The sequence below is a fragment of the Callospermophilus lateralis genome, chromosome 1, assembly GCF_048772815.1.
Source record: "Callospermophilus lateralis isolate mCalLat2 chromosome 1, mCalLat2.hap1, whole genome shotgun sequence".
Taxonomy (NCBI): Eukaryota; Metazoa; Chordata; class Mammalia; order Rodentia; family Sciuridae; genus Callospermophilus; species Callospermophilus lateralis.
This window is the reverse complement of record NC_135305.1, coordinates 218,675,079-218,691,253: the sequence shown is the minus strand read 5'-3', so window position 1 is coordinate 218,691,253 and position 16,175 is coordinate 218,675,079. Positions and strand designations below refer to the sequence as shown.

The 16,175-nt window shown below is 39.7% G+C and overlaps 2 protein-coding genes across 2 annotated transcripts; one reads left to right on the top strand and one right to left on the bottom strand.

Moving 5' to 3' along the window:
- The first annotated feature begins 3,329 nt into the window (after positions 1-3,329).
- LOC143410926 (olfactory receptor 7D4-like) lies at positions 3,330-4,268 on the top strand. The gene has a single exon (XM_076871732.2). It carries the CDS (start codon positions 3,330-3,332, stop codon positions 4,266-4,268), a length of 939 nt encoding a protein of 312 aa, XP_076727847.2.
- Positions 4,269-10,318: 6,050 nt separating this feature from the next.
- Positions 10,319-11,254, bottom strand: LOC143401260 (olfactory receptor 7D4-like). Its single transcript, XM_076858468.1, has one exon. It carries the CDS (start codon positions 11,252-11,254, stop codon positions 10,319-10,321), a length of 936 nt encoding a protein of 311 aa, XP_076714583.1.
- Positions 11,255-16,175: the final 4,921 nt, after the last annotated feature.

The following is a 16,175-nucleotide window of genomic DNA, read 5'->3' as shown; positions in this document are numbered from 1 at the left end:
GAAAGGAGAAGATGGGCACTGGGCTCTACTCCAGGACAGTGACCCTGGGACAGCCCAGGGTAGTCAGTCTATGAAGGTGAAGGTCCTGCATGTGCAAGGTACTTTATTTTCCACTGAATCATCTTTTCAGGCTCCCATTCTGCCTCTTCCCTTGCTCTCTGGAATTCTGAACCTTAATGCAAGAGTCTGAAATGGCCATTCCTTGAAGGCAGTGCTTTCTCCTCCACTCCCTCCCTGGATGACAGGTCCCTATTAGATTTCCTCTTTCAATCATTTATTTGTTAACTGCTCACTGAAGATCCCTCCTGCATGAGGTATTGTTCTGACATAACTGGATTTTTTTTTTAATAATCTACCTGTGCTGCTGTCAGACTGACTTAATGACGTCACTGAATAGCTGCAGATTGCGGTGATTGTCATTGTCACTATCAGTGCACTTCAGTAGCCACAACTACAGTCGTGATTATTTGTGATGTGTGGTACTCGGGCCAATTCTGATCTCATCTCAAGAAAATATTGAATGTTCAAAGTTGGAGTACATTCTCTAGGGATGTTTATGAGGTGAACACAAATATCACAGTATTTTTTTGTAGCTTTCCTATATTCTGTGGTTTTTAAACAGTCACTGTTTATTGAGTTAAAAAAATTTCCTTGGTTTCTACATGTCTGAGGATTCTTTGTCTTGCAGTTAAACGAGCATCAGAAGCTGCCGAATCTTTTCAAAGATGAAAGTGTGGGCCTCACACTTTCTGTCCCTGCTGACCCCCGTCCCCTGCTCTCGTCACACCAGCCTCTCCTAACCCCTCCCAGTGTCAGCTTTCCATTGATAGGACAGCCACACCTTCTCTTCTCTCAGCCTAGATGTCTCTTCCTTCCATCCTCTAATTACCATCACCCCCCCTTCAGCCCAGCATCCCTTTTTCAAAGAAGACTCTTCTTCCCACCTTCACAGATTAAATTAATATAAAATAACTTTTTTTTCTGTACTGAATTAATTTACATTACCAGGCATTCATAATACTTAGTCTTTTTCAACACTTATTTTTAAATCATCAATTTAGGTCTTTTAATTTTTCCAGGATGACTGATTTGCATAATGCTTGAATATTTGTAATAAAATCCATCAACTATAGATTTGTTCATTAAATATGCTGATTTTAATAAAATACATTTCCAATCTAGAGCATCGACACCGTAGCACAATCTCACATATTCTTGTGTGCATGTTTCTGGTGCTGGGGATGGAAGCCAGGGCACTTTTCCACCACTAAGCTGCCTCCCCAGCCCCTTTTATTTTTTTATATCCAGATATGGTCTTGCTGAGTTTCCCAGGTTTTGCCTGCCATATGGAATATTCTTGCCTCTGAATCCTGAGTAGCTGGCTGCCATGTGGGGGGCTCTGATCCAGGTAGTGAGGTTCAGGGCTCTGGCAGTTGAAAGAAGATCCGAGGTGCAGTTGGGATAGTAGACAGGCCTTATTCAGAGGCCATTTCCATAGGCCTTTTTCTATATTCAGGCCAGACAAAGAAGGCACAGTGCCAACAGGTTACATGAGTGCACGCATGCTCACAAGAAAACGTTTATGACCTTGAGTACATAAACTGAGCCTGGGTGTTTATGACCTTGGGTACATACTAAATACACATCCCTCCAAAAGCCTTGGAGAGGGAGCCTAACTATAGCCACAGTGGGCCTGGCCAACCCTGAGTTACAAGAGTGCACCTCTACATAGACTTTGTACTTGAAGTTAATGGTGATGCCTTCTCTTTCCTTCTCTTGTGTATATAGTCCACACACTGATTCCTCCTTTGGAAACCTTTACCGGGCAGCAATTCTCTGAAAGGAGCCATAGGGAGCTTCATTAGTTTGAAGACCTGTATGCCGTTAAAAGAAACAACTCAGATGTTGTATTCATGATGATTGTAATTTCATCCTTCATGGCTGCCCCAGTGAAGGGGGGTATTGACAAACAGTGGTCAGGCAAGACAGATATATTGCGATGTTTAAGAACAAAAGCTCATACTTACCAAATATTCATTGCTATGTCATGGGAACCGCAGGAGAAAAATTACATGCATTATCTCTTTTAATTTCCCTCTCCAATCATACCATGTAGTGAATGTTACTGATTCTTACTGTAGAGGTGAAGGATATCCATCTAAGAGAGTCTAAATAGTTTTTCTCAAGACCACACAAATGCTAAAGTCAAGGGTCAATTTTTTTTCTGATATCTGAAATCTAGAAATAAATAAGAAATAAAAAAGGGGGATCTCATGAAAATTGAAGGGAGAATAGTAAAGCAGAGGAAGGGGATCAAGGGGGAGGAAGGAGGATGAGAAAAGGGAGGAAGAGAGGAATGCAATTGACCCAATTATGCCATCTACTTGTGTGACTGCATCACAATAAGTCCCACGTTTATGTGTGATTATATTTCAGGTGTTTGGGAAGGTAAAGGCATATGAGGATCAGTAAAGTAGACGGGAAAAGTTGGGAGGAGGGAAAAAAGGAGAGAAAGAGGAAGTCCTGGGGAAAGAAATAGAACACATTGTATCCTATGCATTTATGAATACGCCAAAGTGAACCCCACTAGTACGTGTAACTATAATGCACTAATGAAAACATTAAAGTAAATAAATTAAAAAACCCCACAGATGGTGTGGTTGATAAACCAAACTCATATCAAGGGAAGTGTGACTCAAGATCCCAATTTCTATATGTCCATCTACCATTGGTATCTCAGGAGTGTTATGCATTTGAAATAATTATCATAAAAAGGAGCTTAACAATGAAAATATCATATTAATAATGACAACAATAACTTTTTTAGGTTCTACTCTCCACAAGGCATTTTAGATCTCAAAAACATAGGAATAGCAGTAATCATACTTTTTTCTAAGAAAAAGATTATGCCATGGTAATTAACTCTCACAAATCTATAGTGTCAAGTCACAGAATAAAGGTTTCCTGGATTAAAAAAATCTATGTTTAATTTCTGTTTTAGAGGTATGTAAATGAATAAGTATTAGTATTACCAGGAACAGATCCTGAAATGTCTTCGAACAGTTTGGGAAAAAAGTTGATGTTCGAGAGTGAGTGATTGATACAAAGATGGAAATTTCTTCTAACCTGAAGAAGTCAAGATAATTATACACATTTAAGTGGAAATGGTGTGTGACTTGGATGAGTGAGTCATAGTCACTGGTAGGACCCAACACAGGATGAAGGATGTCCAAGGGTGACGTAGTAAGGAGAAAACTTTCCCTGAGGTGCCAGTTGGTGGTTGAATGAACACTGCATTTCCCTCTTTCTCCAGAAGATACACCAGCTCCATGGAAGCAGAAAACTGCACACAGGTGTCAAAATTCCTGCTCCTGGGCCTCTCAGATGATCCTGAACTGCAGCCAATGTTCTTTGGACTGTTCCTGTCCATGTGCCTGGTCACGGTGCTTGGGAACCTGCTCATCATCCTGGCCGTCAGCTCTGACCCCCACCTCCACACCCCCATGTACTTCTTCCTCTCCAACCTGTCCTTCAATGACATCTGCTTCATCTCTACCACGGTGCCAAAGATGCTGGTGAACATCCAGGCACAGAACAAGGACATTTCCTACATAGAGTGCCTGATACAGGCATATTTTTTAAGTACTTTTGCCGGAATGGATAATTTCCTACTGACCATGATGGCCTATGACCGTTTTGTGGCCATCTGTCATCCACTGAATTACACAGTCGTCATGAATCCCCGGTTCTGTGTCCTCCTGATCCTGCTGTCTTGGTTCATCATTTTCTGGGTCTCTCTGGTTGATATTCTACTGGTGAAGAGACTGAACTTCTCCACTAGCACTGAGATCCCACATTTCTTCTGTGGATTGGCTCAGCTCCTTAATGTGGCCACCTCTGATACCATCATCAATGACATCTTTCTGTACGTGTCGACTGCCCTGTTAGGTATGTTTCCTATGACTGGGATCCTCTTCTCTTACTCTCAAATAGTCTCCTCCTTGATGAAGATGTCCTCCGTCGCTAGCAAGTATAAAGCATTTTCCACCTGTGGGTCCCACCTCTGTGTGGTCTGCTTGTTCTATGGGACAGGGCTTGTGGAATACCTCACTTCTGCTGGGACCCATTCTTCTCTGAGAACCATGATCGCCTCAATGATGTACACTGTGGTCACCCCCATGCTGAACCCCTTCATCTACAGCCTGAGGAACAAGGATGTGAAGGGGGCCCTGGGGAGACTCCTCAGCAGAGCAGCCCCTTGTCCCTGATGGACCACTGACCTCAGAACTAGAGAATCTGTTCCGTAATGCAAACAGGAACTTGAATATCTAGGCTCTTTTTTCATCCCTAAAATACAAGCTTAATTTCTTCTATTTGCTATAACTTCTTTTATATATACTTTTGTATATATTTCTCCCCAACAACTCCCTTACTAACCTCTTTTCAGTTTTCTTCTTTATACATGGCTCATAAAGTTCCAAGATTGGTGAAATTTCTTATAGGCGATTTCTGAAATTTCCACTTTTATGGGAATGGTGGAATTAAATTGACCAAACTATCTTATGTACATATATGAATATATCACAGTGAATTTCAACTTTATGTATATATATATATATATATATATGTCAACCATTGATTAAAAAAATCTATAAAATACAAATTTATAAAATAAACAAGGAATACCAGTAAAAGTAAAAGACAGTGAACAGGGAGAGGGAAGATAGAAGGAAAATAGGAACTATTGGGAACCCCCCCAACTATATTCTATGCTTATATAATTATGTCCAAATTAATGACAATATTATGTCTAAGTACAATGTAATAATAAGTGAAAATAAAAAAAATCGAAGACTTTCATATCAAGTGCTGTCATGGTTTTGTTAGAATTTATAGCTTGAATGTTGGTGTTTGTCGCTTGAACTTGAATGTTATTCTTGTTTTCTCTGGAAGAAATGGAATGAAAACCCTCAGAGTGCTTCCTGTATCTGTCCTGTGTTTGCTGATTTTCGTATTTGATTTTACTTATTCTGGAAAGATTGCTTTGACATATTTTCTCTCATTCACACAATTTCTGAAGGGAAGACACCCTTCAGGGGTGCATGAGAATGAGCCTATGCTGAGTGCAAGCCCCTGCCTTTGCTATCTTAGGTTTTATAACAAAAATGGTTGGATTTTTAGCTTGAAGGCTTGAGTCCGCCTTTGAAAGCAGTGCACTCCTAGGACTCATAGTGGCATCAAGGGCTTTGGATGACCCCGACATGTTGCTCTGTTCTTTGTGATCCTTGCAGTGTTCCTCTCAAAATCCTTCTTTCTTCCTCTCTTGTTTTCTTTCCTTCTCCATTCTCTCCTTCCCAACTTCCCTCCTTCCTCCTCTGGTTGTTTGGGTTAATGTTAACTATTTATCTTCTTTCTGTAACTGAGTAATTTTTCTCTTTATGTGTGCATCAGTAGTTGCTTTTATATTAATCTTTTGTTGGTCTTTTAATTTCTACCATTTTGATATTGTGAACAGTAGTGCCTAAAAGGATATTTGTGAACATTGATTGTTTGAGCACAGTCATATGTTAAAATAATAAGCTTTGGGAGGTGACAGACGGTATATTTGATAGTGGTCCCATAAGATGAGGTCGTCTAGTGACATCCCAGCCATGTGAGTTTATGTAAGTGACTTGTGATTTTGCACAACAGTGAAACTGCCAAAAGATGTATTTCCTATGGTTAAACAGTGCACCATTATGTGGCTGTCAGTTGCTTGGGTAATATACACATAGAAGTAAGACACTGGGTGATAAGACAGTGGTATATTCAACTTTTTATGGAATCGTCAAACTGCTGTTTTGTTGTAGTTGGTGTGTTTCACATCTAATGTGTGAAGGTTCTGGTGTCTTTACATCATTGCCAAAACTTGTCATCTTCAATTTGATCTAAACCAAAGCTTCCTATTGGCTGTGAAGTGGTATCTCTTCACGCTTTGGATTTGTGTTTCCTTATGACTAATCCAGCATCTTTTCAGGTGCTTGTTGTCAGTTAATAAATCTTTTGTGGGTAAATCTCGTATGGAGCCTGTGCTCATTTCCTAATTTTGTAGATTATGTCATCGTCAGGGTGTCCAGATGGGGTCCAGGTCCTCGCTGTGCCAAACAAAGAACTGAGCAAAATACACACAGGTAACAGGCAAAGTACAGATTTATTGAAGACAAAGGTGGAGGCAGCACTCTGGTAGGTAGAGTACAGGGGGTTGAGCAAGAGAGAGAGGCCAGAGGTCCTGATGTCTGGAAATCAGTGTCTTATGCGCTGAGCTGTGAGGGGTTTTCTTCCTATATAGACCTGATTGAAGACCTTACCCCATTTGCTCCCAATGGTTACCTATGGGACCTGATTAGAACATTGTCCTATTTCCCCCATTGGTCATTTTAAAGTACTTGCAAGGTACTTTATTTTCCACCAGATGATCTTCTGCCTCTTTTCCTTGCTCTGTGGAATTCAGAACCTTTTCCAATAAGTCAGATATACCCATTCCTCAAAGGTAGTACTTTCTGGAAAGCTTCCCTCTCTTCTCCACTCCCTCCCAAGAATTCCAGGTCCTTATTAGATTTCCTGTTTCAGTTAGTTTATTAGTAACTGCTCACCCAAGATCCATTATGCATGGGTCAATGTCCCTTTTGTGCTTGATGTGATTGGGTGTTTCTTCTATAATCTACCTGTGCTTGCTGTCAGATGTGAGTTAATAACATCATTGAATAGTTTTATATTTTGGTTGTTGTCATAGTCATTATATGTTCACTTTAGTGACATATATATATATATATATATATATATATATATATATATATAATCATATAATCATTTCTATTTTTTGGTACTCAGGCCAATTCAGTGCTCTGGAGAATACTGAATGATTGGAGTTGGAGTATGTACTCTTGTCATGTTTATGAGCTGACCACAGATATCTATAATATTGTATTGAAGCATTTTCTTTTTAATTAGGGTTTTCCAACAATCATTTTTTTATTGAGTTAAGAAGTTATTGTAGTTTCCTCATGTCTGAGGATACTCTGGCCTGGCTGCTAAAAATAGCATTAGCTGCTGAATCTGAAGGACATTTTTCTATTGTGATTTTTGTTATGATTTCTCTTCATTGTCCTACTTCTTTTTTTCGTGGTTAAATGACATGCTGGTCTTAGTCTTTGTTAGACATCCAAGGTTAGCATTTGTGTAACATCTACTAGGTGATAGGGACTCTGTCAATCCCTGTAAAGAAATATGAGACAAAACTGTCACAAACTCAGGTCTACAAATAAGTGTAAGTTTGTCAGTGTGAGAACAACATCAAGAAGACCCTGGGATCTGTTCTGTGGACCTCACACACTCGTCCCTGCTGACCCTCACCCTCACTCTGTCCCTGCTGAGCTCTCCATCATAATGGCCTCTCTTAACCCAATGTCAACTCTCCACCTGAAAGGACAGCCCCACCTGCTCCTCTCTCAGCCCAGGATGTCTCTTCCTTCCTTTCTTCCTCTAATTAACCACGACCCCTCCTGCCTCTCAGCCCAGCATCCCTATTTCAGAGAAGACTCTCCTTCCAACCTTTGACAGACTACATTGGTTTAAATTTACTTTTTATGTCTTGAATTAATTCACATAGCCAGACTTTAATAACACTGTAAATCTTTATTTTTTTAAAACATTTGTTTTTAGCTGTAGACGGACACAAAATCTTTATTTATTTTTATGTGGTGCTGAGGATGGAACCCAGTCCCTCACACATCCAAGGCGGGCACTGTACTAGAGCTACAGCCCTAGCCCCTGTAAATCTTTATTTTTAAGCCATCAACTTATCTTTTAATTTTTCCAGGATGATTGATTTATATAATGCTTAAATATTTGTAATCAAATAAATCAATTTTATATTTTGGCCATTATCTCTGGTGATATTAATACAAAACATCTCCACTCAAAAACATGGACACATGAGCACACACACATCCTTATATTCAATTTTCTTTTTCTTTTTTCTGGTACTGGGGTTTGACTCAAGGGGTGCTCTACCACTGAGCTACATCTCCAGCCCTTTTATGTATTGAAACAGGGTCACTAATTTGCCCAGGCTGGCTTGAATTGTGCTGCTCCTGCCCCTCCCTTTGAGTAGCTCCTTATAGGCAGGGGCCACTGCTGACTGCTATTGTGGTTGTTAACGGTTGTTTCCTTTTTGAGTGGTGCTGAGAATTGAGTCCAGCATATGGAGCATGTTGGGTGGGTGCTTTGCTGATGAGTTACACCCCTAGCCCACTCGGGAGAAATTTCACCCTACTCCAGTCATGACCTACCCCCCACTACCTGGGTCTACTTGGGGCAGGTTATGTGCTAGGGACTTTCCCCTATTTTTTAATTTGAAATATCCACTAAGGTTCAAACCTTACTTCAACCATCAACTTCCTGAGCTCTTACCAGGTTAAGCTGCTTCTCTGCTGGGTTATGATCAGGAATGGAAAATCCAACACCCCTCCCTTGCCTGGTGCCCAGTGGAACCTCAGTCTGTCCTGGGGACTGAGAAGAATACAATATCAGATAGAGATAGACAACCAAGTGAGGAGAAGACACAGGTATGGAGCCCACAGAACTTGGAACAACTAAAGGATTGGAGATACAGGCTCATTATTTACTATTATGTGACCTGGGAGGGTCACTGCAGAAGCTGACAGATAGTAGTAATATTGATCCATGTTATCATAATCTCTAAAGACTTCCGATATTAGTAGTAGAAGAAGAGAACATGGATATCTACAAAAGTTTTGGGACTCTACCTCTACTCCAGAGATGGCTCATGCATACAATTCATACCACTCCTTTCTTTTATTTTTTTTCAAGACTCATCTATTTATTTATTTATTTATTTTTATTGTGGCAAAATATACAGAGCCAAATATACCACCATTGAAACTACTTAGTTGCATTAGTCCATTGGCATTAATTACATTCACATACTTGTGTAATCATGGCCATTGTCCATCTCCAAAAATTTTTCATCCTGTGGATTCACAGGTTTGTACACATTTTAAAAGTGAATTTAGAAAGAAAGGACTTTTTTCCCTACCATAACTTGTGAATCTGAAATGATGCCTAAAATCTCCAGAGATTGTGAGCTGGAGAAACATCACAGGAGCTGGTTCTGGGGACTTTGCATACATTCTCAGTCATTCCTTCCTAACTTTTCTCCCTTATACATGGTCCATAAAGGTCCAAGTTTTTTTTTTTTTAAACAGGTATTCCTGAGATTTCCACCTTGATTTAAGATACATCAGGCATGAGAAAAAGATCCCTAAGATGAAAAAAATAAATAAATGCAAATAAAACACCAGCAAAATGCAGGACTATGTTTTGGTGACAGTGTCACAAAAGCAGACAAATGGGCTAACATTCACACAGCAGTGCATTATTCACAAGGGTGAACAGATGTAAATCAGTCCAATGTCCATGAATGGACATACAGATAAACTCCTGATATACCAAACTACAAGAGACTCTTTCAGCCATAGAGAGGAGCAAGTGGATCTTTACCAACAAACCAGCCAAAAGACAGGAGGGAAAAAAGAAGGAAGGAACAAATGAAGGAGAAAAGGAAGGAAAGAATAAATGGAAATAGGGAACGTTTGTAAAATAACACAAAAAATCAGAGTTACTGAAGGCATCATGTCAGTAAGAATCATATGAACAAACCCACATTAAAAATTAGATTTCAAATTTCAGGTTGAAAATTGAAGCATTGCTCTAATGAACAGTAGGATACCAGAGTCAGTGAGGGCTCTGTGTCAGGCCCAGGATTTTGTCCAACCCAGTCTTCCTTTGGAAAATGTACGAATGAGAGCGAATATCTCAAAGTGTTTTCAAAATTAAATAAGGTCACACAGATAAAGTGACCAGCACAGTCATGACATGATGAGCACTTTGCTTTGATGATTTGTACCTTTTTTTCCTCCAGAGAAAGTAAAACAAAATACAAAACAATAAATTAAGTGAAAGAACACGAACATTCTACCAACGATTTTTTAGGAAACCATGCCAACGTGTGATAGACTTAAGTCAAGTTGGAAATCTCAGAAGTACCTGTGAGAAACCTTTAAAAACTTGGACCTTTATGGACCATGTATGAGGGGGAAAAGTTAGGAAAGAATTACTGAGTGGGTGTGCAAAGCCGTAGATGGTTTAGGGATAGAAGACATCAAGTACATCTCTGGGGAGAAAAAGAACCAAGATCTAAAATCCATAGTATTTATTTTGGGGGAACCCAACGCTCAGCTCTGAGCTGAGTGATCCATCAGGAACAAGACACTGCTCTTTCTACGAGTTTCCGAAGGGCCCCCTTCATATCTTTGTTCCTCAGGCTGTAGATGAAAGGGTTCAGCATGGGGGTGACCACAGAGTACATCACTGAGGTGATCATGGTTCTCTGGGAAGAATGGGTCCCAGCAGAACTGAGGTAAACCCCAAGCGCTGTTCCATAGAACAAGGTGACCACACAGAGGTGGGACCCACAGGTGGAGAAGGCTTTGTACTTGCCCACAGAAGAGGACATCTTCATTAAGGAGGAGATAATCCGAAAATAAGAGAAGAGGATCCCAGTGACAGGGAACACACCCAGCAGAGCGGTTGCCATGTAAAGGAAGACTTTATTGATGAGTGTGTCAGAGCTGGCCACCCTGAGGAGCTGAGTCACTTCACAGAAGAAATGTGGGATTTCAGTGCCCATGGAGAAGGCCAGTCGATTCAACAGCAGAATATGAATCAAAGAGAACCAGAACATGATGATCCAAGACATCAGAACCAGGAGGACACAGAGCCAGGGGTTCATGATGACTGCATAGTTCAGGGGGTGGCAGATGGCCACAAAGCGGTCATAGGCCATTATAGTCAGTAGGAAATTATCCATTCCAATAAAGGTATTAAAAAAATATGCCTGAGTGAGGCACTCTATGTAGGAAATGTCATTTTTGTCCTGTGCCTGGAAGTTCACTTTGGGGACTGTGGTGGAGATGAAGCAGATATCAATGAAGGACAGGTTGGAGAGGAAGAAGTACATGGGGGTGTGCAGGCGGGAGTCAGAGCTGATGGTCAGGATGATGAGCAGGTTCCCGAGCACTGTGACCAGGTACATGGACAGGAACAGTCCAAAGAGGAAGGGTTGCAATTCAGGATCCTCTGAGAGGCCCAGGAGGAGGAATTGGGATAGGACTGTATGGTTTTTTGCTTCCATAAATCCAGTGTATCTTCTGGAGAAAGAGAAAAGGAAGTTCAATGAACAGTCAACTGAAACCTCAGTTAGCTCTCACTTTATAATATCATCCTAGGGTGTTGGCCTTCATTCTTTATTTATTTCTGCCAGTGATTGTGATTTATTCAGTCAAGTGGCACTCATTTCTCTTTCAAAGCATATAATCATTCAGCTTTTCTTTCTTTCTTTTTCTTTTTTTTTTTTTTTTTTTGGTACTGGGGATAGAACGCAGGGGCACTCCACAACTGATCTACATCCCCAGCCCTTTTTTAAAAATTTATTTATTATTTTGAAATAGGGTATCCCTAAGTTGCTCATGGCCTTGCTAAATTGCTGAGACTGTGGTCATTGCTATTTCTTTATTTGGTGCTGAGTAGGAGTCTTGAGTAAATGAGAGTTGTCATTATTATTACTAGTGTTATTTAAGAACTCCTTTAATATGTTTTGAACATATAAATATCTCAATGTGATGGGATTTAAACATGGGATTGATTCCTGAGTCCAGAGTTTGTAGAATAGAGATTTTCCCCTCACTGTACTATCTTTGTGACCTTGAAGGTGTTATTTAAGATCACAGTACCATTCTCCACAGCAGGAGCAGTGAGCATTCACTGCCTGGGAGAATTGAAATGTGAAATTAAATGAGATGATGTGATTTTCTACTGTGACCCCAGTGATACACCCAGGGTACTTAATACATGTGGTCTTCTATTCTGGGTAGGACAGCCTACTCAGAAGCCTGGATATTGACCTGAGAGAGGAAGACTGGTCACTGTTGATAAGAGGATTTAGGAACAAAAACTAATTTCGGAGGAGAGAGAATGATCTATGTTGTTTCTGTCAGTTGGGTGAACCTGGTGCAGGAAGGGAAGTGAGGAGCCATGTGAGGTAGACACGGTGATGGCAAGGTGGGACAGAGTGTGTGGGGCCCACAGTGGGGCTGTGCTCGTCCTTCTTGACCTCACACCAGTGAACTCATGTTGATTGGTGAGTTTGAGACTGTGATAGTTTTGTCTCATCATTTGTCTCTCCAGTGACTTACACAGTGGCTGTCCCATCACAGGTGTTGAACAAATGCAATCTTGGAAGTACAATAAATATGGAGAGCAGGATGTTTTTCTGTAACACAAAAGAGAAAGTGTCCAGCTAATCATCTGCCTGGATATGGGTATAAAATTGGAGAGTAATGGTAAAGTTAAAGAATATGCATCCAAATATATTTTTTTCCAGATTTTTAAAATACCTCTTTTTTTAAGTTAATATGTGCATTGCAGGAAAAATAAAAACACAAGCCAAAGAAAAAAGTCATCCAGTCACAAGCAGCTTACTTGGATCTGTCCCTTTAGGTTGTGCACATACATACTCAATATCAAATTTTGTATGATTCAGATCATAGTGTATCATGTTTTTCCACACATCTTGAATTCAAAATCCCCAAGCTACGTGAGTGTTTTTGATAACCAAGAATACACTACACCATCTCAAACTGTTTATCCTTTCTTGAGGACAAAAATTTCACTGAAGACAGAAAATGGACATATTGGCAGAGTTAGAACTAAAACAGTGCAGTTTCTGAATGATCAATTTTAAATGAGACAGAACAACAGAATATACCCAGCTTATTTCATTACTAGATTTCTGCTACTAAAATATTAGCAAGAATGGATGTCCCCAGTGACTTAAAGTATTCCTATAGGACAGCCAGAAGATGCACACCCACCAGTGGCTAACATCAAAATGTAAATCATTGCATGCTTCCTGGTTCCCCTCTGCTGTCGGCCTGATGAGAAAGACTTGGCACACAATGCGCAGAGCTAAAATAATTCCAAGTCCAAGATGCATCTTTTCTATCAATTATAACAAAAATATATTCACAAGTTGGATAATTCACTAGCTCTAATTTTTATGATTCATTGTCACCTCAGATAGAATAGATGTTGTAAAATAAAGCATGAACTTTGTGCACAATAAACACAAGTACTTTACCAAAAATGCACATACAGATCTATGGTTATAATCTAAACCTGTCTTCCAGATGTGGTGATACTAGCAAAGAGCACTTCCCCTCAACCTTCCTCTTCTCCCTCTTCACCATTCCAGTGACTACATTCAGGACTACGCCTAGTTCCAAGAAGTGGATTAACAAAGGTCATTCCCAGAAGACAGTTCTTCCTAAAATCTAAGAAAAATATATTTATATAGGGATTATTTTGCTACTTCTAACAAATTTTGGACATCAGGATTTATCCTTTAATGCCTAGCAATATTAACCAAAATGCACATGTAACAATGGCTAGATGACCTGAACTAATCTAAGGGGCACAGGATGCTTCTCTATGCATACTTTCTCCTTCCCCCACCCACCACCTAGACAACCTTCAGCATACTCTCCAAGACATCGAGTTCAATGATTCCATTTCCCCCAAATGGCAAGCATGCCTATGTAGTAATGAAAAATACTTGAAGGAAATTACTTTAGCCTTCTACTTTTACCATGTGTTGTTCACTTTTAACATCTAGAAACACTGGATGTTTCCAACAAGGACTTAAAATTTCAACTATATGTACAGTATCACTGAATAAACTGCAAAACTTACTAAATGAAGGCTATACTCTGAAGCCAAACCCCCCTTTTTTAAAGGCTAGAATTGGATAGTGTCTTCTAAACAGGAACATTCTGGCCTAGAATCTTTCCTCTTCTAGTGTCTTATTGACCCAGGGGTCAAATCTATTTTAAAACAAAAATACAGAATGAACAAGCAATCCTAATTCTGGCAATGGAATTCAGTTTAAGAAGAACATAATTGTTAATATAATTAATCGCTGAACTAGGTCTTTGAAGTGAAATCATAACAGAACACAATGAGTAAAATTCATTTGAGAAAATTTAGCAGTTATTACTATGAGTAGCTGCCAGGGCTGAGACTGTTGGTAAAGGAAGAAACCAAGAATAATTCCTTCACCCAGTAAAGAATGGTTATTGTCAAACCATATTCACCAAGACAGGCTACATTATAACACTGAGGTATCTGAAAATTCATGAACAGGCCAAGGCATTCTCTTCCAACTTCTACCACTTGATATTTCCCTGAACACTTAATAATGTTGATGATCAGAGAAAAGGAAATTGGACTGACTGTTGAGTGTCAGAAAATATCACATGGGGCATCTTAAGGTGAAACCATGGCTATCACATCACAGAACTAATAAGAGCTCTCAGTAAGTCAAAGATGCCAGTAATAAAGGTTAGGGAAAACTAAGTCAAATTTAGAGAAAAACAGATAATCCCCCAGGCAATTTAGATCTTCAGTGAATCATTAACACATAAATACCTGGATGCAGGGAAATCTGTCAGCAGCCTGCAATTTATAGACAAGAGTGCAGAAGAGCAGGAAAGTCTCCAGAAAAAAAAAAAAAAAAAAACTTTCAGGAGAAAAGTTCTAGATTCCCAAGATCAGTAGATAGGGAAACGGAGAAACAGATGGAGGAGAGAGGTCTCCATGGAAACTGAAGTGCCTTCAAGGCACAAGGACTTCACAGACTACAGAAATTTGATACAGTCCTATTCTCATTTCAGAGATAAAACATGATACCCACATTCTCTGCATTTTCATCTCACTGTTCCAGCCTGAGTGGAGCACACCAACTCTCTCCAGTCATGTTGCTGCAGTTTCCTCTTCCCAATGTCTGTCTGCAGGAAGCACCCTGGGCTGTCGCTGAGGCTGAGATCACAGAAGTGCAGGTAGGAACCCCAGGAGCATTATTAAATTTTCTGCCGTCTTGGAATTCAAATTCTCAGTGCTCCTCATTAAATAAATTGTTCTATTTTCTTTCTACTCTCCACACAATTCAGCTCTTTTGGGGTACAAAGAAAATGGCGGAGTGGAAAAGTCTCAGCCAGTTTTTTATTTGTGGAGTCGGTGGCAGGGGAACATATTTCCTTCAAGAGAAATATACCATTTTTTTTAAACTTTGGTTTGATTTATAAATCATAAGCTGTCCCCTATGGAAAGGCTAATTTCTTTAAGGAACCAGTCTCAGGAAATAGTTCCTGTCACATGACTCCATTTGACCATCTTTGGGGATGGTAGACATTATTTCACAATGTCATGGAAGAAGTCCCTTCTTTTTTAGTTTTCTTTACTAGTTTTGTTATTCAAATTTATTTGTCCATTTATTTGTTTATTTAAGTTGGCCTATAAAATTGTAAACACACATATTCAATGTGATATTTGGAAATATTTTGTGTCATGCATGCATCAGTTGGATCTAAAACATAACTTTTGCATCATCTTGTTAGTTAACGTTGTGGTGAGAATACTTAACATTTTTCAATAATACACTGTATCATCACTAACTACAGTCACCATGCTGTGCAGTAAATCTCTTGAAATTATTTCTCAAATCTAAATGTGTTTCTGTAATGATGACCAACATTTTCCCAGCACATCCCAAAAGCACCAGCCGGTGGTAACTACTGCTCTGCTCTCTCTAAATCAACTTCTTAAGATCCAACAAATGAACGGGATCATGTGCTATTTGTTTTTTCATGCCTGTTGAGCTTCAGTTAACATAGTGTCTTTCAAGGTTGTCAATGACAGGATCTCTTCTTTTTTATGTCATGTGGTATTCACTGTGTTTGTACCATGCAGTCAACCATCCCTGCCTCGTCTCATACCTCGTCTCATCACCGCTTTTTCCCTCTAGTAGAGCCCGGCATAAGTTCTGATCTGACGGTGATTCTCGATTGATTGGCAAGATCTAGGGGAAATTACATTACCTTCCATCTCAATTTCCTAATTAGTAACAACAAGCATTGTATCCAAGGTTCTAATTTGTGCGGAAGAAGGTACCTAAAGCCCTTCATACAGTGAAACTAGCCTATACCATTTGTTAGCCCACT